Here is a 27088-nt window from a genome sequence, read left to right as displayed (position 1 = left end):
TTGGTAAAAGAAAATCGCAAAAAAGCGTATTTTGATTGGTTTGCGCAAAAGTTATCGCATCTACAAACTAGGGGAAAGATTTATGTCATTTTTATAGTTTTTTTTTTTTTACTAGTAATGGCGGCGATTTGCGATTTTAAGCAGGACAGTGACATTGCGGCGGACTGATCGAACCCCTGTCTGACATTTTTGACACTTCTGGGGGGACCAGTGACATTACTACAGTAATCAATGCTAAAAATATGCACCGTTACTGTAATAATGACATTGGCAGGGAAGGGGTTAACCTAGTGCAGTGATGGCAAACCATGGCACCCCAGATGTTTTGGAACTACATTTCCCATGATGCTCAACTAAACTGCAGAGTGCATGAGCATCATGGGAAATGTTGTTCCAAAACATCTGGAGTGCCAAGGTTCGCCATCACTGACCTAGTGGGTGATCAAGGGGTTAAATGTGAGCCTAGGGGAGTGATTACTAACTGTGGGGGGTTGGGCTTTTAAAATGATCATAGAGACCTGTAATCCTAAATAGAAGGATCACAGGCGCTCTGTGATCATTCCAGAGAGAAGAATGGTCAGCTGTGTTTACAACTTCTCTCTCAGCGGAGACCGATTGTAGGTGCCAGGCGGCAATCGCGGCCGCCGACCCGTGCATCGGAATCCCTGCTGCCGAGTGGTGGTGGTAGTGCACCGCTGGTGGTGCGCATTTGCCCCCTACCACCAGGCGTGCGACCAACGTAGTACTACGTCAATTCGCGCAGGAGGGGCTGCCTGGCACAGTAAAACTGCGGTGGGCGGTCTGGAACTGGTTAATTAGGTCAGTTCAGTTTTCTTAGCTGCTGCCAGTCTTATAGCTCCCTCTGGTTTCCAGAGAGCTGAGAGAGAGCCCTGGAACATAGGCGTGGACCTATGCAGTTGGCAAAATTAATATTGATAAAGCCCTGGCCAATCCCAGGGAGCAGGGCCCTAAGGGCTGCTGGAAGTCTTTATGTATTCTCTAAGCACACTGAGGTCTGGGTCTTTTCCTGCAAAGAATCAGTCCAACCTAGAGAGCTTGCTGCTATGTGCTTGCTGTTCATGAGGCCTCGAGTGTGCAACCTGAGGGGCTGGATGCTGAAGCTGCAGAGCTGAATGAGGAGCTGTCTGCTGAAGATCTAGTCTGGTATAACAGGATAAAGGTGTCGCTTGGAAGTTGGAAAGAGGAAACCAACTTTTCTTGGACATTTTGTGAGTACATCTTATAGACTTTTGGGCTGCTGCCATCCCTCTTGTGCTAGCAGACATGTGCAGAGGGGGAGCGGAGGGTGCTTGAGCATCTGCCCCTTTGCCCCTTGATGCTCAAAGTGCCCTTTTGTCAAGGCAGACATCCCAAGTCTCCCGCGAGGTGCGGGAGTCTCCCGCATTTGGACTGTGGCTCCCTGACACCTGCAAGTGCCGCACAATGTCCCAGCTGTCCGCATATTCCCGAGTCAGAACAGAGCAGATACTTTCTTTATAGTTCCGGCTCTGTCCTGTCACAGGCAGAGTGATATCAAATGCACTCCACCTGTGAGCGGAGAGATACAGGAAGCATCAGCTATGCATGCTTCGTCCAGTGCCGCTCCTCATACTCCGGCGTTGATGTGTCTCAGATGAGCCAGCATTTCCCACCAGCAGTACCAGCAAGCGGTATCCACTAGCAGTACCAGCCAGCAGTACCCACCAGCAGTACCAGCCAGCAGTACCTGCCAGCAGTACCCGCCAGCAGTACCCACCAGCAGTACCAGCTAGCAGTATCAGCCATCAGTACCTTCCAGCAGTACCTGCCATCAGTACCCACCAGCAGTACTAGCCGGCAGTACCAACCAGCAGTATCTTCTCTATTATTCTGTTTAACAGAGAAGAAAAATTCTTCAGCTTGGCACAACTTAAGCATCACAGCATTTTTCTGCCCTATCAATACAAAATCATTTGTATCGATACGCGTATCAGGAAGGAATGCGTTCCGATACATTGCTGTATTGATATTTTAAGCACAGCCCTATTTAAAGCCCTGTTCCATGTGCCCCTTTTATACTTTGAGCACCTGCCCCTCCAAAGGCCCTGTGTGCTAGAGAGCCAGCTACGTATTTGCTAAAGGGGACATCAGCTAATGTTCTAAAGAGCTTAGTTTACCTAATTATTTTGTTAAAGGACTATGCTCTTAGTACTCTAAAGAAAGAAGTCAGCTTCTAACTGCTTCTATTACAGGCCAGGTCCACAGTTTGCTATATGCAAGGACTTCTGCTTTAGCTTTACAGAAATGAGTTCACTGCTGTCCTCAATTTTTACATAGTTTCTGCTTTTGGAGTATACCCTTAACTTCCTCAACCCTATCCAAGTTCTCCAAAAATAAAAACAACAAAAACAACACCCCTAAATTGGTTATTGAGGAAAAGTTTGGCTGAGATCATGTGCCTGGCTGCAGGGTGAACCACTGGAGAAGAAGCTGGGCAAATTTCCACTACACTAATATTGAAAGTTCTGCCAAGTGAAAAAAAGTTTGAAAGAAAAACCCCATCTATAAATTATGTAATTTTTCTGGAGAATTTGCAATAAGGCTTCTCTTAATAATCATCACTTGAGAGCTGTCTGCAAATTATTGAAAGAAAAGATAGGTCTGCTCTATCCTGGGCCATGTTGGGTTGGTGCTCTTTGGTCTTAAAATAGTATAGTTTACCTATGGTATCTGTTAGATATAACCTTTTGGGGCTAAACAAAGTACAGGCAGACAGTCTGTTGTTTCACTGAACGCTGCTGCTTCTTTCGGAGCAGGAACTATTCTTTATTACTCTTTTGAGGCATAGACAAAACATGAACTCACAAATGTAACACTGCCATCTAGTGGTCATACAATGTAATAGGCACACAGCAATGACATACAGTGGTTGTTGCTGATTAAATACAAACCTTGTATGCTAACACCCCCACTCAACAACTACTATCTATGTCAATCCCATTTCTGATCTAAGATCCACAAATCTGGTTCTAGCTAGTGGCTTTGTCAAAGCATCAGCAATCATTTTTTCCGACTCACAATACACAAGTACAATCACTTTCTGATCAACTAAGTCATGAATGTAATGATGTCTGACATCGATGTGCTTGGTTCTTCCATTAATTTTCTCACTTGTTGCAAGCTTAATGCAAGCCTGATTATCCTCAAATAAGACGGTAGGTTCTGATGTTGCTTCTCCAAGATCCTTGAGTAATTGCTGTAACCACACAACTTCTTGACTGGCATAAGCTGCAGATATGTATTCAGCTTCTGTAGAGGACAATGCCACTGACATCTGTTTCTTGCTGTACCAAGATATAGGACTGTCTCCCAATTTTAATAAGTAACCACTTGTGGATTTGCGTGTGCTGTGATCACCTGCCCAATCGGAGTCCACATATCCCACGAGGTTTAAACCACCACTTGCTGATAGTTTCAAATTTAAGTCTTTTGTCTGTTTCAGATATCTCATAACTCTTTTGATCGCATTCCAGTCTCTTTGACGTGGTTTATCAACTCGCCTGCAAAGAAGAGACATGCTGGCTGCAATGTCTGGACGTGTAGTGGTTGCAATGTAGAGAAGTGCCCCCACTGCTTGTCTGTATTGTTCATTGGATGTGAGAAGATCATCTTCTCCTTCTAACTTTGGATAGACTGTATCCATAGGTGTGCTTGCTCCTTTCGCCTCTGTCATGTTGAATTGCTGAAGAATAGATTCAATTTTTGCACTCTGATTCAACAGGAAACTTCCATCTTTCTCACGCTGGATGTCAATTCCAAGATAATATGTCACTTCACCTAGGTCTTTAGTTTCAAAGTGCTTGTTGAGTACTCCTGTTAACTTTGCAATTTAATTGTCGTTTTTGTGAGCAATGATCAGGTCATCTACATAAATTAGTAGATACATCCACTCAGTGTCTACTTGTTTAGCATATAGGCACGGATCAGCTTTGCTTCTTGTAAATCCTTCATTTAGTAGAACTTGATTAATCTTCAGGTTCCATGCTCGAGCTGATTGTTTAAGGCCATAAAGAGATTTATTCAACTTGCAGACAAGATGTTCTTGTCCCTTTTTCAAATATCCTTCTGGCTGTGACATGTAAATTTCTTCTTCAATATCACCATTAAGAAAAGCTGTCTTAATATCGTGATGTTTCACAATCATTGTACGCATGGCAGCCACTGTCATTAGTGTTCTGAAAGTACTTTGTTTAGCAACTGGAGCAAAAGTAGCATCATAGTCCTCACCGAACTTCTGTGAGTAACCTTTAGCAACCAGCCTTGCCTTGTACCGACAGACTTTCCCTTCAGAGTTACATTTGGTTTTAAAAACCCATTTGCATCCTATGGCATGTTTACCTTGAGGTAGCTCTGAAAGTGTCCATGTCTGGAGATCTTTGAGTGATGTCATTTCTTCATCAGCGGCTTTATACCATACTTGTTTCTCATGCATTAGCAGTTTCTGCATCTCTTTCCATGAACCTGGTTCAGTTTGAACAGCTCTGCGAGCTATGTAAGATAAACGTTCAGCTGGAACACCTTTATTGATTCTGGTTGATTTTCTGACTGAAGGTATTTCTGGTTCAGTTTCAGGTTTTGATTCTTCTGCAGTTATTTCTATTTCTGTATCACTTTCCTTATTTTCTTGAGTGACTGATGTTGATTCTTTCTCAGTTTGAAAAGTTTGAGTCTGTTGTTAAAACTTTGAGCACACAGAACTTTCATCAATAATCACACTTCTGCTGACTGTTACTTTGTTCGTGTCTTGATGTAAAATCCTGTATCCTTTTTGAGATTCACTGTACCCCACAAGCACACCTTCTTTTGCACATGCATCCCATTTTGTACGTTTTTCTTTTGGAATGTGTACATAGGCTTTACTTCCAAAAATTCTGATGTGTCTTAAATCTGGTTTCCTTTTGTTCCACAGTTCATATGGAGTTTTTGTTGTTGCTTTTCCCGGCAAATGATTTTGAAGATAACATGCAGTTGTGATACCTTCTCCCCAGTATGTAGTTGGCATATCAGCATCAAATAGCATGCTCCTCCCACTTTCACACAGTGTGCGGTTCATTCTCTCTGCAACTCCATTTTGCTCTGGGTTATATGGAACTGTTGTCTGGAACATAATTCCATGCTTCCTGAGAATGGCTTGTGTTTTACCACTTGTATATTCTGAGCCATTATCTGTTCGTAGTACTTTGGGCATTCCACCAAAAATATTATTTACTTGAGCGAGATACTCTTCTAATTTCTCTGGCACTTCATCTTTATTGTGAAGTAGAAATACTGTGGTATACCTGGAGTAATCATCAATGAAGGTCAGGAAGTAATTTTTCTTTCCTGGAGTCATAGTTTTCATTGGACCACAAAGATCTGAATGTATTAAGTCCAGAGGTTTTTGGGATTTGCTGTTGGTCTGCTTGGGAAAAGGTGTCCTTGCCATTTTTCCTTTAATACAGCTGGTACAAATCATTATGTGATCACAAGGATTAATCTTAATACCACTTGCATAGTTATTCTCAACTATTTTCTTTATTGTATCAGAATTTCTGTGCCCCAATCGTCTGTGCCAAGTGTGGATGCAGTTTGAATGTTTATCCTCTTTGGCTATTTTTACCATTTCACTGCAGTTCAGCTGATACAGTTCATTTATGATTTTAGCCTTTGCAAGCAAGCAATCCCCTTTTGTTATGATACAACTGTCACCCTGAAATGTGACTACATTGCCTTGGTTAGTGAGTTTCTTTACTGACAAAAGGTTGCTTTCAAGATCTGGCACATACAGAACATTCCTCATATGGATCTTTTTAGTGATATACGGAGAGATAGGACAGTATAGAAAGCCATCTCCTATTCCCACTGATTTCATAAATTGTCCATTAGCTGTAGTTATCCCTTCTGTTTTGCTTTCATCAAGCTGAGTGAAGAAACTTCGGTCATTTGTCATGTGACTTGTAGCACCTGAGTCCACACACCATGCTTGCACAGAGGTGACACCATTTTTGGATCCGAATGCATACTCCTTTGTTTCTATGACATTCTTAGCTTGTTGCAATGCACTTTGTTTTTGCATTCTAGCTTTCCAGATTCTACAATCTGCTTTTAGGTGTCCTGGTTTCTTGCACACAAAGCATTTTCTAGCTGCACATTACTGTGTTTATTTTTGAATTTTGTCTTTAAAGCTGTCTCTGAACACACACTCACATTACTCATGCTTTCAGTTTTGCGCTTGTATTCATCCACAAGCTTGCCTTTAACATATTCCAGTGTCAGATCATCATCTGGACGTGCATCTAGTGCTGTGACAAGTGTCTCATAACTTTCAGAAAGTCCACTTAATAACAGCGCTGCAACATGGAAATCTTTTATCTCTTCTCCAATCCCTCTCAGTCTCTCCACCATCTCTAAGGTCTGTCTTATATAGTCCTGCATGTCCTGGTCTTTCTGTAGCTTAGTTTGATAGAGCTTTCTGATTAAATACAGTTTATTGCTGAGATTAACTCTTTCATGTGCTTTCTGTAACTCTTCCCACATGTCTTTAGCAGTCTGACAGTTACATATATGTATGATTTGATCATCATCTATGCACAGGGAGATTGTGCTCTGTGCTTTCTGATCTCTGTCTAACCACTCCTCTGTGGGCTGTGCAGGTCTTGATTCATTTATACATTTCCACGTACCTTCTCTTATAAGCAGCATTTTCATCTTGAATTTCCAAGATTGGTAGTTCTGATTTGTCAGATTTGCAATGGAGAACTTTGCTGAGGGGATGGCAGCAGCCATTTCTGCTGTTTGTCTTTCTGTTGCTGTCTCCTGTACTCACTTGCTTTAGCTCACTGTATCTGGCTATATCCAGGGGTAATCTGTATTATATCCTGGGCTTCTGTAACATATCCTGGGCCCATAACCTGTTAGATATAACCTTTTGGGGCTAAACAAAGTACAGGCAGACAGTCTGTTGTTTCACTGAACGCTGCTGCTTCTTTCGGAGCAGGAACTATTCTTTTCTTTATTACTCTTTTGAGGCATAGACAAAACATGAACTCACAAATGTAACACTGCCATCTAGTGGTCATACAATGTAATAGGCACACAGCAATGACATACAGTGGTTGTTGCTGATTAAATACAAACCTTGTATGCTAACAGTATCTCATGGAGGCCTTTAAAATTTCATGTTACCAAGTGCTGTGTGAATTCTATCGAATTAGGGTGTTTCCAATGGGATATCTGGGGCAAGCTCTTGGAACCTTGGGAGATCTGTAAAGAGTTCAGGCAAGTCAAAGACAAATAGATACCTCTCCAGGCTCTGTTTTCTGCATCCTCCTGCTTATCTTTTAGAATTTGTAGTTCTTCTTGGAGCTCCTCTATTAAATTTCCATGGCCTTCCAGCACCATAGTTACATCATCCATCTGATCTCAAGTTAGGAGATGTGAGTCCAGCTCCCTAATCTCCTTTAGAAGGTGAGCATAGAGTTTCTTCGAGATTCTCATTATTTCCCGATGGACCATGGATCGGAGCTTAGCAATAAGAGATTTATTATATGGTGGATCCCCAGTCTATATTGCTAATGGGAAGAAATTCCGGCTGTCTGCTGAACTATCAGAGCCTTTTGAAGAGACCCAGAAGTTCTCCCATACTGACGGGGCCAACTATTTTGTATTTAGTCGTCTGTGTTTTTGGGTCTGCACAAGTATTCTGCCTGGGTTTGTCTGACAGTCCCATAGCAGGCCAGCAGTTTCCAAAAGGTCAGGAAGAAAATGGGAGGTTATTTGTCAGCGTGCTAGACAAATGGTGCGCTATAGGGAGGTTAGTCTGGCCAGGTGGGGTGGAGCCGAGGTAACACGTGTCATATGTCTGCTGGTACTTGGATTTGGGGAACCAGGAAATCTACACTCCTTGAAGAGTTACTTTTGGAAGAGTGTCCAGGTGGGGATTTCACTTTTGGAAGAGTGTCCAGGTGGGGATTTAATTTCTTTTTTGCATGGAGACCTTTTTATTCTGGGGTTATTCCGTTTTTTAACAGCTTAAAAGCCAATTCACAAGTAAAAACATTTTTTTTTGCTCCTTCCTCCCCTTCTGTATTATATTTTGCTGATTTTTTTCTTTCATTTTCTTTTAATCATGCCTATATTAATCTTTTTTCATTTTTATTTATTGTATTTCTTTGTTTTTTTGTAGTGTAGCATTAAAATAAATAAGCAAAAATTAAAAGAAAATTGGTTTGCCGTTTTTGTAAATAATTTTCTCATGCTTTCCACTAAAAATATAATTTTAGTGTTTTAATTATTGGGACAAATTGCAGGTGGTAGTGCCATTGGAAACTCTCCCATGACCTAATATCCTGCAACTGTGACATGCATAATAAATGAAGTGACACATGGAGGGCCCAGATAGGGCAGGAGAGGGATTTAACATATATACTATATTGCCATATGTTTTCAGTGACTGTTAATGCTACAGTATTCAAAGCCATTATAGACAACTGTGTGCTTTAAACTTTGAGGCAAGTGTGCCCATGTGTACAAAGCTAGCTTATTGAAAGACATACATAGATTGATGAGTAAAAAACCCCAAAGTAGTTGGGATTAATATAGCGCTTGCTGTTGGTAGCCAGGGGTAGACAATTGCTTGTCAATAGCCTGGATAAAATGTATAAGGCAAGTGTAAGTTAATTATAAAAAGTGATAAATGTAAATTAGATACATAAATGAAGTGATGACTTTTTTAGCTCAATAAATAACATAGACTGGATGGTGATAAATCACAAAATATTACAGTGTAAAATCAATAAATGGTCATAAAATATCAAGTTATAAAAAAATCAAATCACATAAGTGCCTTATAGTGCAAATAAGTGCCAAATAAGTCCAATAAAAGTTCATATGTGACTTAAGTGCATAAAATAAACTTCAGTGCCAAAAGGGGGAGAAAAGTGCAAGTGCTTGTGCTGGGTCCTCCAGTAGTCCAACTGCCGGCACTTGTGGAGTGGCTTTAAGGAATAGTGGGGATGTACACTCACCAGAGGTTGTGGGTCTTAGTTACCATATGGCAAAAAGACCTTTAGAGCCTTGTGGCCTCCTAGGCCAAAGAGATGGCAACTGCTGGGCTTTGTAGTCCCCTATGGTCCAGGGTCCCCTTCCTGAATAGGCTGGATCCTCAGGGTCAGGTTGGGGTAAAAAATAAATGCTCCAAATAGTGCAGTACCATTAAAAGGTATTTAATAAGTGTAACTGATTGCACAGTACAAAAAAGATAAAATTTCCAAGGATCGCGCCTGCTATGCTAATGCCTGTAACGTGGAGAGCGGTGACTACCGGTTTGCGCTACACCAGGCTTCAGGGCGTGCAGCATGCGTTCCACCTGACGCGCGTTTCGTCAGAGCGTATGACGTCTTCAGAGGTGTATACATAGATTGATGAGGTTGGCATGGAGGAACTCAATTGACCCCCACAGAGCCATGACTATAATCATACTGAACCTTTGGGATGGGTTGGAAAGCCAATTGTGAGCCAAGTCTTTTTCATTCAACATCAGTACTTGATCACTTTAATGTACTTTTTGCAGGCAGACGTTTGAGCTTAACATGTGCTTGATTAACAATCAGGCCTAAAATAGTATGGCAGCTCCCAAAGCACATGTATAAGTAAAAATGACCCACTTGCACTGTTTCCTTGGTTTTGTTTTTGCCTGCCTTGTGCTGCGTTGGAAGACATGAGTGGCTTGAAGTGTTTGTCTTTAATCCATTATGTTTTGTGTTTCCTTTTTCTCTATAATCAGCAATAGGTCATTGGAAGACAGTGGAATCCAAAGCCCGGCAGAGAAAATTGGAAAGTAACTTTGTAGCCCTCAACCGCGAGGCTGTAAAATCTGGTCTAGTAACATCAGCTGAACATCAAACTTTCCGCAACACTCACAAGATCTGGCTCCCCATCAACGAAGGACGTGTTAAAGATCACACCCTCCGCATACCTCCCGGCATGACCTTTGGTATCTCCACCAGGTATGTACTGGAGTCGAACGCAAACTTTTTTGAGAATATCACAGCCCTTCCATTTTGTTTTCTTTGTAAAGTAGTCATAGCCATAGTAGAAATGCCCGTCATGCCAGAATTCAATGGAGAAGGACCCTTTTCTCTGTGGAAGCAGCTGTCTCTTTGCAGAGGTCCGATATGTCCCATATTGAGTCAGAGCTGGAGTTCTCCTATCAGCAAGGAACATAAGCTTTTTTGATTGCAAAGCTATAGGTCTGACTCCGCAGGGGGTGTGCTGGTCCTCTGAAGAGAGACTATAGCATGTTGGCAGGTAACAGGCTTGCTGTATTTTAGTTCTCAAGAAAACAAATTGGAAAGCTTTGCACAGCTTTATTTTTCACGTAAATTGAATATATCAATCTGATTTAAACGAAAGTTCAAATGAATTGAAAGTTTCTTTTCACAAGTTTAATGTATGTACAAATGCATTTGTAGTCCGCTGATGCTTTTATTTGCTGCTTGGTACTGCTCTTTAACCACTTTAGCCCCGGAGGATTTTCCTGCTTAACGTCCAGGCCACTTTTTTCAACTTGGCACTGCGAGACTTTAAGTGACAATTGCGCGGTCATGAAATGCTGTACCCAAACGAAATTTACGTCCTTATTTTCCCACAAACAGAGCTTTCTTTTGATGGTATTTGATCACCTCTGTGCTTTTAATTTTTTGCGATATTAATAAAAAAAAAGAGCGAAAATTTTGCAAAAAAATTGACATTTTCTACTTTGACAGTTAAAATATCCAATATATAAAATTTTTGTCATATATTTTGGCCAAAATTTATTTAGCTACATGTCTTTGACAAAAAAATTCTCAATGAGCGTTTTTTTAACCACATTAAGACCGGAAGATTTAACCCCTTCCTGACCATGCCATATTTTGCGATTCGGCACTGCGTTATTTTAACGGACAATGGCGCGGTCGTGCGACGCTGTACCCAAATTAAATTTATGTTCTTTTTTTCCCCCAACAAATAGAGATTTCTTTTGGTGGTATTTGATCACCTGTGCGATTTTTATTTTTTGAAAAAAAAGAGCGACAATTTTGAAAAAAAAAAAACAATATTTTTCACATTATAATATATAACATTCCCCCCAAAAAATTTACAAATCAGAATTTTTTAACATTTTAGGCCAATTTGTTTTCTGCTACATATTTTTGGTAAAAAAAAAATCACAATAAGCGTATTTTGATTGGTTTGCACAAAAGTTATCACGTTTACTAACTACGGGAAAGATTTGTCATTTATTTATTTTTTACTAGTAATGGCGGCGATCTGCGATTTTTTTTGCGGGACTGCGACATTGTGGCGGACAGATCGGACCCCTAACTGACATTTTTTACACTTTTGGGGGGACCAGTGACATTACTACAGTAATCAGTGCTATAAATATGCACTGTGATCACCGCCTCTCCTCCCCTGGCCCGACTCCCGCTGTGTCTGAATACCCCATCCGCACTACACATTGTGAATGATCAAATCTGTAGTGCCTTCTATTGTATTCTCATTCATACAGTCCAATGAGAGCACCAAACAAATATGTGCATGTCTCTTCTGTAATAAATGCCTGCTTGCTCACAGTGTATCATAGTGGAATTTTAACAACTTGCTGCAAAATCACGTACCTTTATGTCACTTTGCTGAAGTAGTTGTACTAGAGTTGCCACCTCATCCCTTTAAACCCGAACACATAAGATAAGGCACTAAGTAAGTTTAATTACCATCTTAATCAGCCACAGATCCTGTGTAAATAATATGTGTTCGGCTTTAAAGGGATGAGGTGGCAAGCCTAGGTTGTGCCAGGGTAATGCCTCCAATTGCAGGCATCCCCCCGGTACCATTTTTTTAGAGCCAACAGTGGACAAGAGGCAGGAGGGGACATCCACCCTTCCCGCCACGTACCACCAGGAGACCCAAGTGACTAGCCGGCAGGTCCACCAGCTGACCGGAGACCCGAACAAAGCTGGAATTGGGTCTCCGATGTAGTAACCTGGAAGTGACGTCACAACAGTGTTCAGTTTCAGCTGCTTTGGTGTTAATAAAATTACCAACAGGTGCATTAGATGGGCAACAATGTGACGACCTCCAAAACAGGAATAGTTTTACAGGTTTACTCACAAGCCAACGGCTGCAGTTTTAGAACATGCAAAGAATTTAAAGCGGAGCTCCATCCAAAAGGGGAAGTATCGCTTTAAGCACTCCTCTCCCCCGAATATGCCACATTTGGCGTGTCATTTTGGGGGGGCGAACAGGCACCTAGTTTTTACAGGTACCTGCTCCCACTTCCGTTCGAAGCTTTCCTCTCCCCCTCCATCTTTGCAATCTTCTGGGACACTTCAGAGATTGCAGATTGCCAGACCAATGGAAAGGCGCCGCGTGGCTCGTGCATGCACAGTGCGCACCCGGCTGTGAAGCTGCAAGCTGTCACAGCCGGATGCCCACATTTGCAATGCATGCGCCGCAGAGAGGAGAGGGAGAGAAGAGAGGCTTCAGGTGGCTGCATGGCTGGGCCAAAGGATAGGTGAGTCTGAGTTTAATAAAAGTCAGCAGCTGCACTTTTTGTAGCTGCTGACTTTTAATAAACACAAAAATGAGTGGAACTCCGCTTTAAAAATCCAGATCTTGGCGTTTTGAATACTTTCAAGTGCAGGGGGGGTTTTGTTGTCTTTTTGACCCAAGATCCCTCCATAAAGTGAACCTATCACTGCCTATTACTGTCACAATGGATGTTTACATTTCTTGTAAAATAAAAATAAAAAGTGATCAGAAAAAAAGTTTTAAAGGGACAGTGCAAAAAAATAAATAAATGTGAAAAAAAATAAAAATTTTAAAGCCGTGATCATTAGAGCGAGAGCAATATGTCTAGCTCAAGACCTCCTCTGTAAATTTAAACAGGTAACTGTTAAAAATGTTTAAAACGTCGCCTATTTTTAAGTACAATAGTTTGTCGCCAATCCACAAGTGTGGGCAATTTTTAAAGCATGACATGTTGGGTATCTATTTACTCTGCGTAACATCATCTTTACAATATATAAATTATACAAAAAAATTGGGGTAACTTTCTGGTTTAGTTTTTTTAGTTCATTGAAGTGTATTTTTTTCCAAAAAAAAATAGAGTTTGGGAGGCCACTGCGCAAATACAGTGTGACATAAAATATTGCAATGACCGCCATTTTATTTTCTAGAGTGTGTGCTAAAAAAATGTATGTAATAATTGGGGGTTCCATTTAATTTTCTAGCAAAAAATACTGATATTAACTTGTAAGCAACAAGTGTCAGAAATAGGCTTGTTCTTGAAGTGGTTCATTTAGTCTGGCCATTGAAATAAACAAATGCGTTTAACTGCCTTAGCGGTAAACCCGAGCGTGACTCGGGGTAGGAATTTTCTGGTATTAGCGGTATCCCCGAGTCACGCTCGGGGTGAATGGCAGAGCGTGCAGACAGCGCAGCGGAGCTTCTCTTACCTTATCCTGGCGATCCAGCGATGATCTTCCATTGCTGTGACCGCCAGCGAGATCTCCGCCGCTCGTCTGTCGGTAGGAGGACTTCCTAGTTCCGTTCCCTGCAGCAGCAATGCTGCATGGGAGCGGAACTAGGGAGGGAAATTAAAAAAAAAAAAAAAAAAAAACGTTGCACAAAACACATAACACATTTTATATTATATATATGCATATATATATATATATGTATATATATATGCAAATATATATATATATATATGCAAATATATATATATGCAAATATATATATATATATATATGCAAATATATATATATATATACATATATACACACACACACACACATATATATATATATATATATATATATATATATATATATAAAATTATATTATTGATTCGATTATAATTCATGCGTTATATATATATATATATGCATATATGCAAATATATATATATATATATATATATGCAAATATATATATATATATATATATATACATACACACACACATATATATATATATATATATATATATATATATATATCTATATACACACATATATATATAATATATAGCGCATGAATTATAATCTAATCAATAATATAATTTTATTATATATATTATATATTAAATAATAAAATAATATTATTGATTCGATTATAATTCACGTGTTTGTGTTTCAAATTTATCACATCTGGGATGTCTACTAGACTCTTGTTTTGGTCAGGTTTAAGTCAGTAATTACTAAGAATTGTAGGCCTATAATACATAACGCCAAATTTCCATGAAAAGAATTGTACCGCTTTTGGAACAGAATTCCTGACAGAATCATACCGCCAGGGAGGTTAACAGCGTTCAGCGTTTTTTGTGGTCAAAATTCCCTCACCTAAACACAATTTTAGAAAACATCCTCTAAACTCCCCTGATACTAAACTGTTAAAAACATCAATGTGTGCAAGGGCAGAAAATAAAAAGCCTAAACTCACAAAAACGTAAGTTTAACAGCAGCAGTGTGCATGAGGCCTTAACCACTTGCCCACCGCTCATATTGAGCGTACTGCGGCAAAGTGGCACGATCCCGTCGTCGCTGGACTCCTCCCCCTGTAGGCGTTGCTCGCGCGCCGCTGGAGGCGCGCTCCCGCTGTTTTCATTCACAGCAGGAGTCGGGCCAGGGGAGGAGCAGTGGCGATCGCGGCTGCTCTGCCCCGATCGTCGGGGAATCGAGTGAGGAGATCCGCCCGCCTGTGTAAACAGAGCGGGCGGATCTCCTAAGTGACAGGGACTGAAAGATCGGAGTGTTCAGCATAGCTGGACATCCGATCTGTCCCTGTCTCACAAAGTCACCTCCCCCCCCACACGTCAGTAAGCACCAGGCATACATTAACCCCTCCCTCTCCAATAAAATTAACCCCTTCACTGCCAGTGTCACTTTTACAGTAACAGCGCATATGTATAGCACTGATTACTGCAGTAATGTCACTGGTACCCCCAAAAGTGTCAAAAATGTCAGTCAAGGGTCCGATCTGTCCGCCGCAATGTCGCAGTCCCGCAAAAAAAAAATCGCAGATCACCGCCATTACGCGTTAAAAAAAAAAACACCAAAAATGACAGAAATCTTTCCCTTAGTTAGTAAACGCAATAACTTTTTCGCAAACCAATCAAAATACGCTTATTGCGATTTTTTTTACCAAACATATGTAGCAGAAAACAAATTGGCCAAAAATTTAAAAAAAAATAGATTTTTACATTTTTTTGGGGGGGAATTTCATATAAAAAAATGTTAAAAATATTGTTATTTTTTCAAAATAAACGCTCTTTTTTTGTTTATAGCGCAAAAAGTAAAAATCGCACAGGTGATCAAATACCACCCAAAGAAAGCTCTGTTTGTGGGAAAAAAAGGACGTAAATTTCGTTTGGGTACGGCGTCGCACGACCGCGCAATTGTCAGTTAAATTCGCACAGCGCCGAATCGCAAAAAGTGGCCTGGACGGAAGACAGCAAAATCCTCCGGTGGTAAAGTGGTTAAAGAGGAAGTAAACCCTCCTCTGCAACTTTTACCTATAGGCAGGGCTTTTTTTCAGCAGGAACGCGGTGGAACGCAGTTCCGGCACCTCCTGCACTGAATGTATGTAATAGCAAGGGGTGTGGGGTGTGTTGGAGGGTCTCTTGATGCTGGCTGCATGGGAATCTATTGACCCTGGTAGGGATCTGGTATTGTGTGAGGGTCTATTGTTGCTGCTGGGGTATCTATTGTTGCTTGGGGGTCTTATGTTGTTGGTAGGGATCTCCTGTTGAGGTAGAGGTCTATTGTTGACTGATCTTTAGATATTGGTTACTGGGAGAGCCGTTGTTGCTACTGGAGGGGGTCTAATGTTTCTGGGGTTGATCTTTTGTTGCTGGGTGAGGTATTGTGTTGTGCGTGAGAGGTGGGTAGGGGGTGGAACCAAGGGACAGTGCTCAGAGGTGGGTAGTGGGTGGAGACAAGGGGTGACTCAGAAGGGGGGAGTTCCTGCACCTATTCTCAGAGAAAAAAAGCCCTGTCTATAGGTAAGGCTTACCTATAGGTACTGTAAATATCTCCTAAACATGTAACGTTTAGGAGATATTTACCTTACATGCAGCCAGTGACGTCACTGGCCCATGCGCTCTGAAGGAACGGCCGCTGGTGCCGTTCCTTCAGAGCCCTGTGCCGTGACCGTCGGCTCCTGCGCGTGTGCGCGGGAGTGACGTCACCGCGGCTCCAATCGGATGGCCGGATGCCGCGATCCCGGAAGACGGGGCTCGTTCTAAGGTAAGTATTTCATAATGAGCTAGTATGCGATGCATACTAGCTCATTATGGGTTTCTCTTTCAGGTTAAAAAAAATAAATACATTGGGTTTACAACCTCTTTAAAGTGGTTGTGAAGGCTGAAGTTTTTTTACCTTCATGCATTCTATGCATGAAGGTAAAAAAACCTTGTGTGTGCAGCCCCTTTATTACTTACCCAAGCCCCATCTTGATCCAGCAATGTGCACGAGCCAAGGGGGAGGGAGAGGGGGGCGGGGCTCAGCTGCGTTCTGTGTGTCTTATGTGGCTTGGGAGCGATCACACACGAGTGCCCCCAGAGCAAGCCGCATGCTCTGGTGGCACTTGGCAATGGGGAGGGGCCAGGAACACCGGCAGCGGACCTAAGAAGAGAAGGATTGGGGCTGCTTTGTGCATAACCATTCCACAGAGCAGGTAAGTATGACATGTTTGTTATTGAAAAAAAAATAATAATAAATTATGAGGCTTTAAAATCAATTTAATTTTTTTTTTTTTTACGTTCAGCCTGCTGGCTTTTAAAGTCATAGGCTGGTGATTTATCTTTCTCAGTGTGAATCCTGTTTACCTTTCTCTGTCTTATCCAAGATTGGCAACGCTGCAAAAATAATACACCCTTATGTTTTTTTACCCCCCACCTCTGCTCCAAATACATCTGATTCATATGTGGCCTCCTAAAAGCTTTCTGATGCCCAGAAAAAGTGCTTTGCAGCCATGTTCAGTTGTACACCCCCAAATTATGTTCTCTCTGCGACTTTTATATCTGCTTGTTTTTGTCAGCTTGTTGGGTCACATTGGCCCAGACATCTCACATTAAAACATTTAAGGCAAAGCATGGCACTTTAGCTAAGAGCACACAGAGGTGGTCTGTTATCATCGAGTGTAGAGAGAGATTGGTCAGGATCTTATTATCTATTTATTATACTTGGAGCAACACATATCCAGGGGTGAGCTGTGAGCAGCAAGCAAAATGTCTTTGAAATCTAAGAAACTACTTAGCAAAAAAATAGAACAGAACAACAAGACTTTCTTTTACTTTTTTGACCAATGGGAAATGGGTATTTATGGCATGTTTAAAGCTGAAAATGTGTAAATTTTGGGGAGATATAGCACCATACACATATGTTTCCTGTAATGGTGTGTATCCCATGTCCTGCAAGCAACTGCTTCATGTAAAAATCCTTCCTTTATACCACCAAATACTGCCCAGAGTGGCAATCTTTGGATGCTACAGGGGTTAAAAACAGTTGCTGCAAGTTTGAAAGACTTGGGTCACTCCGCCGCCCCTTGCCGCCCTCTCTGCCATTCTCAAAACTTGCACAGTAAGTCACATGCGAACCTTCCACTTGCGAACTTCCAAAAATGCGAAAAAGTGTTTGAGTGTCCAATCCTGTAAAGCCTAGTACACAAACTCAGAAAAAAGGACTGACAGATCGTCCTACTAACACAAGTAAAGTTGGTGAAGTGTTCTCCCCCGCTGCGCTATTGTGCTCTGACAGTGGGACTCTTGTCTGCAAGCGCTAATCTTTGTTGGACTTAGAAACAAGTTGGACTTACGAATGAGCCCCCGAAATGCTCGTAGGTAGGGGACTTACTATACGATTATTTTTCCACAATGAAACGCTTTGGGGAGATGAAAACTTCCCCTTACTTTGTTTTCAGTGCTATGAAGGCTGACCGTTAACCTTGGTGGTCAATGGAATGAAGAATGCCCCTTGCATTGGTGATGTGAAAGTTAGAATTCCTTTTTACTTTGGTGTCAGTGGGATGAAGCCTGTACCTTATCTTGGTGGTCAGTGGGAGGAAGAATTTCCTACACATTTCTTTCAGTTGGAGGAAGACCTTATCTTGGTGGTCAGTGGGAGGAAGATTGCCCCTTACCTTGGTGGTCAGTGGGATCAAGACTACCCCTTACATTGGTGGTCAGTGGGATAAAGACTGCCCCTTACCACCTTATTGGTCAGGGGGATGAAGACTGCTTCTTACCAATGGGGTTGGAGGGATGAGGACTGTCCCTTACCTTAGTGATCAGTGGGATAATGACTGCCCCCTATCTTGGTGGTCAATGGGAGGAACGGCATATCTACATTGGTATCAGTGGGGAAATGAGAAGGAATGCTCTGTGTCCTCTATTGCCAGATCTGGCTGTCAGATAAAGTAAAGAAAAACTATGCAGGCACTGTCTGGTGGAGTATCATTGTGGCGATTAGCAAGCAAAAGGTAGCCATTTTTAGTACTCATGTTTGGGATAACCAGCCAGGATTTATGACTGTGCAGGTCTGTAGCCAGGACAAAAAAAAAACACGTCTTCTATGATACCTTGGGAGGGGCCCTCATTCTACTCTGTAAACTGTGCTGTGTAATGTAGATAAGTTGATGGTTACATACACATAGGAGTAAATTTACTAAAGGCGATTTGCAAGTACATTTGCTTTAGAGCTTAGTAAAGGAGCTGAAGCTCTATTGACTTCCTTCATCCAATCATGTGCAAGCAAAAATGCTGTTTTTAATTTTCCATGTATGTGATTGGGTGTTCTTTGCAAAGTGAAGTTTCATCTCATTTACTAAGATCTGGAGCAACTCAACTTGCAATTTGCACATTTTTTTTGCCTTTAGTAAATCAACCCCAATAGTTTATAGTGTATCAAGTAAATATTAGCTGTTCATGCACTGCAAGATAAGTGTGGAGCATTTTTTTAATGATTTAAACTAATCCTCATTTTAAAGAGCTTGTTTTTTAACGAGGTTGTGATATACTGAATACACAGTTTTGAAGACAAGCCCCAATGTGGCAAGATCTCTGAAATTAGACATGGCCCACCCTTTGAAGCTATAACAGCTTCTACTCTTCTGGGAAGGCTGTCCACAAGGTTTAGGAGTGTGTCTATGGGAATGTTTGACCATTCTTCCACAACGCATTTGTGAGGTCAGGCACTAATGTGGACAAGAAGGCCTGACTTGCAGTCTCTGCTTTAATTCATCCCAAAGATGTTCTGTCGGGTTGAGGTCAGGTCTCTGTGCAGGCCAGTTAAGTTCTTTTACCCCAAACTCGCTCATTTATGGACCTTGCTTTATGCTCTGGTGCGCAGTCATGTTGGAATAGGAAGGGGCCATCCCCAAACTGTTCCCACAGAGCAAGACCAGCTACTTGGGCCCCCCCAATAAATAAAAAAAAAAACTCCCTATTTTCCTATACTTGCGGCACACTCCACGCATTCCCCATACTCCCCCCTATACTTGCATCACTCGCAGTGCCCCCATTAATGGAGAGTGTCCAGTGCCCCATTAATGCAGAGTGACCAGTGCCCCATTAATGCAGAGTGACCAGTGCCCCAATTAATGCAGAGTGACCAGTGCCCCATTCAATGCAGAGTGACCAGTGCCCCCATTAATGCAGAGTGACCAGTGCCCCCATTAATGCAGCATGACCAGTGCCCCCAATAATGCAGCGTGACCAGTGCCCCCATTAATGCAGAGTGACCAGTGCCCCATCCAATGCAGAGTGACCAGTGCCCCCATCCAATGCAGAGTGACCAGTGCCCTCATCCAATGCATCATGACCAGTGCCCCCATTAATGCAGCGCGACCAGTGCCCGCCATTAATGCAGAGTTACCAATGCCCCCATCCAATGCAGAGTGACCAGTGTTCCCATCCAATGCAGAGTGACCAGTGCACCCATCCAATGCAGAGTGACCAGTGCCCCCATCCAATGCAGAGTGACCAGTGCCCCCATCCAATGCAGAGTGACCAGTTCCCCCATCCAATGCAGAGTGACCAGTTCCCCCATCCAATGCCAAGTGACCAGTGTCCCCACTAATTCAGAGTGACCAGTGCCCCCATTAATGCAGAGTGACCAGTGCCCCCATCCAATGCAGAGTGACCAGTTCCCCCAACAATGCAGAGTGACCAGTGCATGGAGATTAGAGCGCTGCATGATTACAAAAAGCCAAGTTCTTCTGCTTACCCGGCGCTGGCGTTGTCATACGAAGTCCCGCCTCCTGGGCCATCTCCTATGATAGACGTAACCAGTGTTCTGTCTATCATTGGTAGGAGCTGGTCCAGGAGGCGGGACTTTGTATGACAGCCTCCCCACCAGGTAAGCAGAAGAACTTGGCTCTTTGTAATCAGACGGCACTCTAATCCCCATCTCCCCCCCCCCTTCCCCTCCGGAGGCAGCCCAAGTGGAAACTTTGACGCCCCCCTGCTCTAGTTCACGATGCACCGTGGACGTCTGGTCACCCTAGGGTGGCAGCCAGGCTAGTAGGGAAACCAGTGGCTGTGGCTGCGCCCCCTAAGCAGCAGTGCACCCTATGCGGCTGCCTAGTTCGCCTAGTGGGAGCGCCGGCCCTGACAGCACAGCTCTCCAGTGAGTGCTGGAGGAGCAAAGCAGAGAGCCGGTGACTCACTGATGATCGAGAACCGAGTGATCAGCGGTCCTTGTTTGCCGAGTTCTCAGACTTGGAGACAACGGTGGAAAGATGCAGCATCCCATCAATGCTGAATGCACCTAGGTGGGTATGTATGTTTGTTTTTTTAATTCTCGGGCTTCTCTTTTATTGTTACTACACATATCTATTCTTGGTCAAAAAAAAGTTATTGGAATTCATTAAACATGATTTTAACCAACAAATTTCATTATAATGCCAGCACTATTTGCAGGCAGTGCTGGTTCAAGGGGCAGCTGCTTTGGGCCCCACAACAATGGCTGGGCCCGGGGCAGCTGTCCCTTTTGTCCTGTGTTAAAGACGGCCCTGCAGTGAAGTTTCTTACATCGACATTAATGCAGAATATTTCCAGACTATAATCCAATGACAGACTTCATCAATAGCCTTTTCAGACACGATATGGTTAAACCCCTAAAAATCCATTATCAAACGTTCGCGGCTAGCAAAACGCCTCGCGATTAAAAGATAAGACGCAGCACTGTGTGTATTTTACCTGATAGCAAATGGGCTTTACATATGCAAATTGAATGGATTTTAAAATGGTATTTAATGACAATTTTCATAGCCAACATTAACATTAATTGCAGCCAAATGAAAATGTTACATTACTTTGCTGTTAGATGCAAACAGACTGGCCATAAAGGTTTATCATTATCAGGCTTGCGCCTCTGCGATGTGACAGCCCGGTGCGGCAAATTGCAGCCAAAGAGGCATTTTATGGATCAAAAGCATTCCCCGAGTAGAGCCAAATCAGCATCAATTTTGCTTTATTTCTTAGTAAATGGAGGTTAAATGGCTGCAAGAAATATCTGGCCAAGCTCCACATTTAGTGCTAAGTGTCATTTTTTCGGAGAAAAAAGAAACATGGAACACACTTGAAATCGGCGGTCAACTGGCTATGGAAAAATGCTGTTGTAAATGAGTTAATGGGGAATTAGGCTCTTAAAGTAATGAATGAAAATGCCTCTAAAAGAAATATACGAGGCTCAAGAACTATTAAATCAAGTATGGTTTATCCATTACAGGCTTGCAAATAGTATGCAGTTTAAAGTCTTTTTTTACCCTTTCTTTATCCTTTCCATTACTAGGTTTTTTTTCACAGATTTTTCTAACTTTAGGATAGTGTTAAACCGCTAAACTTTCCCCCCCCCCCCCCCCCCAGCTTTTATTGTCACTGGTGTTCAGCTCAAAATTTAACCAATTAGCTGTTTTGCCATTGCTACACCTGTGCTCCATTATTACCAGAGATCAGCAACTTTTCTTGGGGGGTCGCAGCAAGGGTACGGAAAAGGAAATGGTTTCCAAACACTATGAAACACCTACGCGTTTTGGTTTTAGAAGCCAAGTCTACTGGCTGCATGACAGACCTTGCTTTTGTGCTCCAAAAACGTATGCAGCATCTTGACACATCATGTCTGGCTTTTATTTGAACTTCCACAAAACAGTCATATATGAATTGGCTGGCCGAGAGTGATTTTAGGCTCCATGCACACTGGGCTGAAAGAAAATGACAGTTCCCCTGGCAGAAAAGCGTTTTTGTACACAATTTAGGCGAGTTTAATTGCTTCCATACTGGGCCAATTCTGGCACTCCTCTCCTACATATATACAAAATATATTTTTTTGCTAGAAAATAACTCAGAACCCCCAAACATTATATATATTCTTTAGCAGAGACCCTAGGGAATGAAATAGCGGTCTTATCTAATTTTTTTATGTCACACAGTATTTGCGCAGCAATTTTTCAAACCCGTTTTTTATTTTGGAAAAAAAAAACACTTTCATGAATTAAATAAAAAAACAAAGCACTTAAAGGGGAGTTCCACCCAAAAGTGGAACTTCCGCTTTAGGTAGTTCTAACCCCCTGACATGCCACATTTGGCATGTCATTTTTATGGGGGAGGGGAGCGGGTACCTAGTTTTGACAGGTACCCGCTCCCACTTCCGCTCGGAGCGCCGCGGCGTCCTGAGCGGAAGTTCTCCTCTCCCCTTCCCTCCCTGCAATCTTCTGGGACATGTCAGAGGTCCCAGAAGTTTGCCGGCCGATCACGACGCACAGCGCAACTCGCGCATGCACAGTGCGTACCCGCAAACTGTCACAGCCGGGTGCCCACACCAGTGATGCCGGCGCCGCAGAGCAGAGAGGGAGAAGAGCGAGGCTTCGGGCGGCCGCATCGCTGGACCGTTGGACAGGTGAGTGTGTGAGGCTTGAACTCCGCTTTAAGTTAGCCCAATTGTGGCACACTCATGGAATGGCGCCAAACTTCAGTACTTAAAGATATCCATAGGCTACATTTTAAAAATGTTTACAGGTTACGAGTTTATAGTTACAGAGAAGGTCTTGTACTAGAATTATTTCTCTTGTGCTAACCTTCATGGCGATACCTCACATGTGGAGATTGAACGGCATTTACATATGGGGTGAGACCTACATATGCGTTCGCTGCTGCGTGTGAGCACGGATGGGGGGGGAATGGGGACGCTTTAAAAAAAAAAATTGTTTATTCTAATTCTTTTATTTTTACACTTTCTTTTACACATTTTTTTAATCTTTTTTTTTATCACTTTTATACCTATTACAAGGAATGTAAACATCCCTTGTAATAGGAATAAGACATGACAGGTCCTCTTTACAGTCAATAGGTCCCCAGATCTCTCTTCTAGGCTGGAAAGCCTGAGATTAAAGGAAAAAAAACTATCTCAGCTTCCCAGCAAAAAAACAGCAGTGTTTACATCTGCCGGCGCCGGAAGTGACATCACCTTCCGGCCTCCAAGTGTCATAGAGATGGCAGGGAACCATCTAGTCCGTGGCCAGCTCTATGGTAAAATTCCGCCGCCAGCCAATTATTTCTCTGACTCGCCAATAGAATGGGCGAGCCCGGAGAAGCATCGGAGGGTGTAAGGAGGGCACATCAGATATCTCCACTCAAAGTCTAGGACGTCATATGATGTCTTACAGTATGGAAGTGGTTAAGAGAGTTTAGTGTTTTTTCTATCAGAAAGCTCCAGTCCTGAAACACAAATCAGAACAGTTTTTTTTTCCTGCCTCTAAATGCTGAGCTCAAAATATGCCTCGTTCTAATGCGCATGGACACATAGGATAACATTGAGCTGCTTCTACAGGCAAAACGCAAAACTCCTGTAGAAGTAGCGATTTTTAAGGCAGTGTGCATGGAGCCTTCTGCCTTCAGAATGTTTCTTGCCACCCGAGGAATCAGTTGAAGCCCTCCAGCTCTACAGCTGTGTTGTTTTCCCTAAACTTTGGCCAGTTTGGTGCCGCCATGTCTTCTGGTACCATCTTAGGAAGGACTCTCCGAATATCATAAGTGCTCTTTTATACTTTTTTGTCATCTCCTTTAATCTTAGTGCTGCTTTAGACTGGTGGTCTAGAAGTATCTGAGAGCCAGCGGGAGCCGGGGAAACACGAGGAAGATCATTCTGCATACATCAGAGCTCCCCATTTTTTGCGTTTTGGACACATCTTCACCATTAGAAATCCCTATTCTCAATGTTTCCCTGTCAATGTGCATACATTCTGATCTAAAAGATGGTTAAAACAAGCATTGCATACTTAAAATGGTTCTAAAGGTTCTTAATTATTATTATTACTATTATACAGGATTTATATAGCGCTGACAGTTTGCGCAGCGCTTTACAATATGAGGGAAGACAATGCAATTACAATACAATTCAATACAGGAGGATTTAGAAGGCCCTGCTCGTTAGAGCTTACAATCTAGAACTTAATGCATTCTATGCAGTAAAGCAGTTATAAACCGCTGAAGAATAAAATAAAAAAATAAAAACACTGTAAGACAACAGCATAATGTGCTAGTATACATTGCGTACTAGCACATTATGAAATACTTACCTTGGAACAAAGCCCTCCAGCGGCGCCCGCTCATTGCTGAGACGGCTGACATCTTCCCCCGGTGTTTCTTCCGGGTTCGTGGGCGCTGTGAGTGACCAGAACCGCGATTACGTCACTCCTGTGCATGCACATGGGAGCTGCCGTTTCCAGCACGGGCTCTGAAGGTCCGGCACTGTAAGCCGAACTTTCAGAGCGCAAGCACCGGTGATGCCATCAGCTGCATGCACTCTGAATATCTCCTAAACTGTGCAAGTTTAGGAGATATTCACAGTACCTACAGGTAAGCTTTATTATAGGCTAACCTGTAGGTACAAGTGGTGTAACAAAGTTTACAACTATTTTAAGATAAAAAAAACCTGTGTGCAGTAGCCCTCACTGCCCCCATAATACTTACCTGAGCTCGATCTCGATCCAGTGATGTTGCACAAGAGACTAGGCTGTCCGGGACTCTTTCTCCTGATTGAGGCACACAGCAGGAGCCATTGGCTCTCGCTGCTGTCAATCAAAGATAGTGTGCCAATGAGGAGAGAGAGGGGGCGGGGCTGAGACGTGGCTCCGTGTCTGAATGGACACACAGAGCAGCGGCTCAGGTGCCCTCATAGCAAACTGCTTGCTGTGGGGGCACTCGGCAGGAGGGAGGGGCCAAGAGCACCAGCGAGGGATCTGGGCTGCTCTGTGCAAAACCATTACACAGAGCAGGTAAGTATGACGCGTTTGTTATTTTTAAACAAATGAAAAAACAAGACTTTAGTATCACTTTAAAAACTCACAAATTGTACATGCATGCAGAAATGCACATCAAAAACATGTGTTACTGCAAGTTAATAATCATGAAATCCTTTCACAACCAAAAATATGACAGCTTCTTGTACTAAAACTGGATAGACACCGAGGGGTTTATTTACCAAAACTCGAGAGTGAAAAATCTGGTGCAGCCATGCAAAGAAACCAATCAGCTTCCAGTTTTTTTTTTCGTCAAAGCTTAATTGAACAAGCTGAAGTTAGAAGTTGATTGGCTACAATGCACAGGAGCACCAGATTTTGCAATCTCCAGTTTTAGTAAATCAACCCGACTGTTTTGCTTTTTTTGGTCAACCAGTGGGCTAAAGAAAAGAAAATCCCACAGATTCCTATATCCACACAAGTTAGGTGGATGCAGTAATCTCCCCTGCTGCGCTATTGTACTCTGACAGCAGGGGCTCCCTGCTATTAGAACAGCCTTTTTCAACCAGGGTGCCCAGGCACACTGGGGTGCCTTGGGGTTTTTTCAGGGGTGCCTTGGCTACATGCCTAAAAATTGATCAAAAATTGTATACAAGCCAGCAGATGGATGAAGCCTGTCTTTTAGTTATACAAAGCCTCGGGTTTCCATTATGCACCATTATGACTTTCTAGACACTGACATCTTAACAACCAATGACGTCCTCAATTAATAAGAAGGATATATGTTGCCTCAACAGCATCCTTGTTCTACCATCCTGTGCCCCTCTCCCTCAGCACTGGGGTGACATTAGCTGATTGATGGAGAAAAATTGAGGGAGAAGAGAAACATTGGAATACTAGTCAGTACCAGTGTGCAAAGTGTATTTGCTTTGGAAGAATAAATAACCTCTAACGTTGGGTGTCCTATGTGTGGATGTTGCTGCATTATGTAAATATATTAGAATATTTATTGCATTTTAGAATGGGGTGCCTCCAGACTGTCCATAATTTTAAAGGGTGCCTTGAGATTGTCTATCATTTTAAAGGGTGCCTTGATTTAAAAAAGGTTGAGAAACACTGTGTTAGAATACAAGGATCAGCACTACAACTAATTGGCTGCAAGCCGCTGATCGAATAAGGTTTTCCAACAGAAGCTGATCTAACGATCGCCATCTGTCAGAGAGGGCTGCACACTGAATTTTAATCCTAAGGCAAAGGGGGTTTAGAACTCACAGGAAGTCAGATATTTGCTGGCCTATCAACCGCCTTACATCATACATTGTCCCCCAGTTTCTGAGTGTGCAGTGAGCTGCCCCATCGCTCCCCCAAGCCCCTTCTGCAGATATGACCAATGCCAAGGCATTTGTCAATCGACCAGCTAAAAGTAGCCCAGAGCCCTATGTTCTCAAGCAAAGGTAAGTTTCTCAGGACATAACTTAACATGAATTAAAATAAGATTGATAGTGGCTGGATTTAGTGTTGTACATTGGGTCTACTTGAAAGAGAACATTGACCAGAATACTGACCAATTGATACCTAAATAGTTGTGAGACTGTGGTGCTACCAGCCTAGTATTTTCAGTTTCGCTGGCTGCCTGTGCAAAATTCTGCATTCAGGAAAATGGAGCTTACATAAAATGTTGCAGAATGAAGCCCATGTATACAGTAGGTAGGTCAGGGGAGAAGTGCAGTCTGCAGGGGAGGACAGACTTGTTTAGCCTAGCACTAAGGCTGCTTCCCTTTTCTCCC

General features: G+C 42.5%; 1 protein-coding gene across 1 annotated transcript in view; it reads left to right on the top strand.

Annotated features, from left to right (window-relative positions):
* The window catches only part of CFAP77 (cilia and flagella associated protein 77), a 322878-nt gene that overhangs the window by 202725 nt on the left and 93065 nt on the right, over window positions 1-27088 (top strand). Inside the window, exon 3 of the mRNA XM_082262788.1 lies at window positions 9803-10025. Within this exon, the coding sequence (XP_082118914.1) occupies window positions 9803-10025 (223 nt within the window). The remainder of the gene's footprint in view (window positions 1-9802; window positions 10026-27088) is intronic.

This window comes from Pelophylax lessonae (genome assembly GCF_965119305.1).
Source record: "Pelophylax lessonae genome assembly, chromosome: 7".
NCBI classification, from domain to species: Eukaryota; Metazoa; Chordata; class Amphibia; order Anura; family Ranidae; genus Pelophylax; species Pelophylax lessonae.
This window is presented reverse-complemented; position numbering and strand designations above follow the sequence as displayed.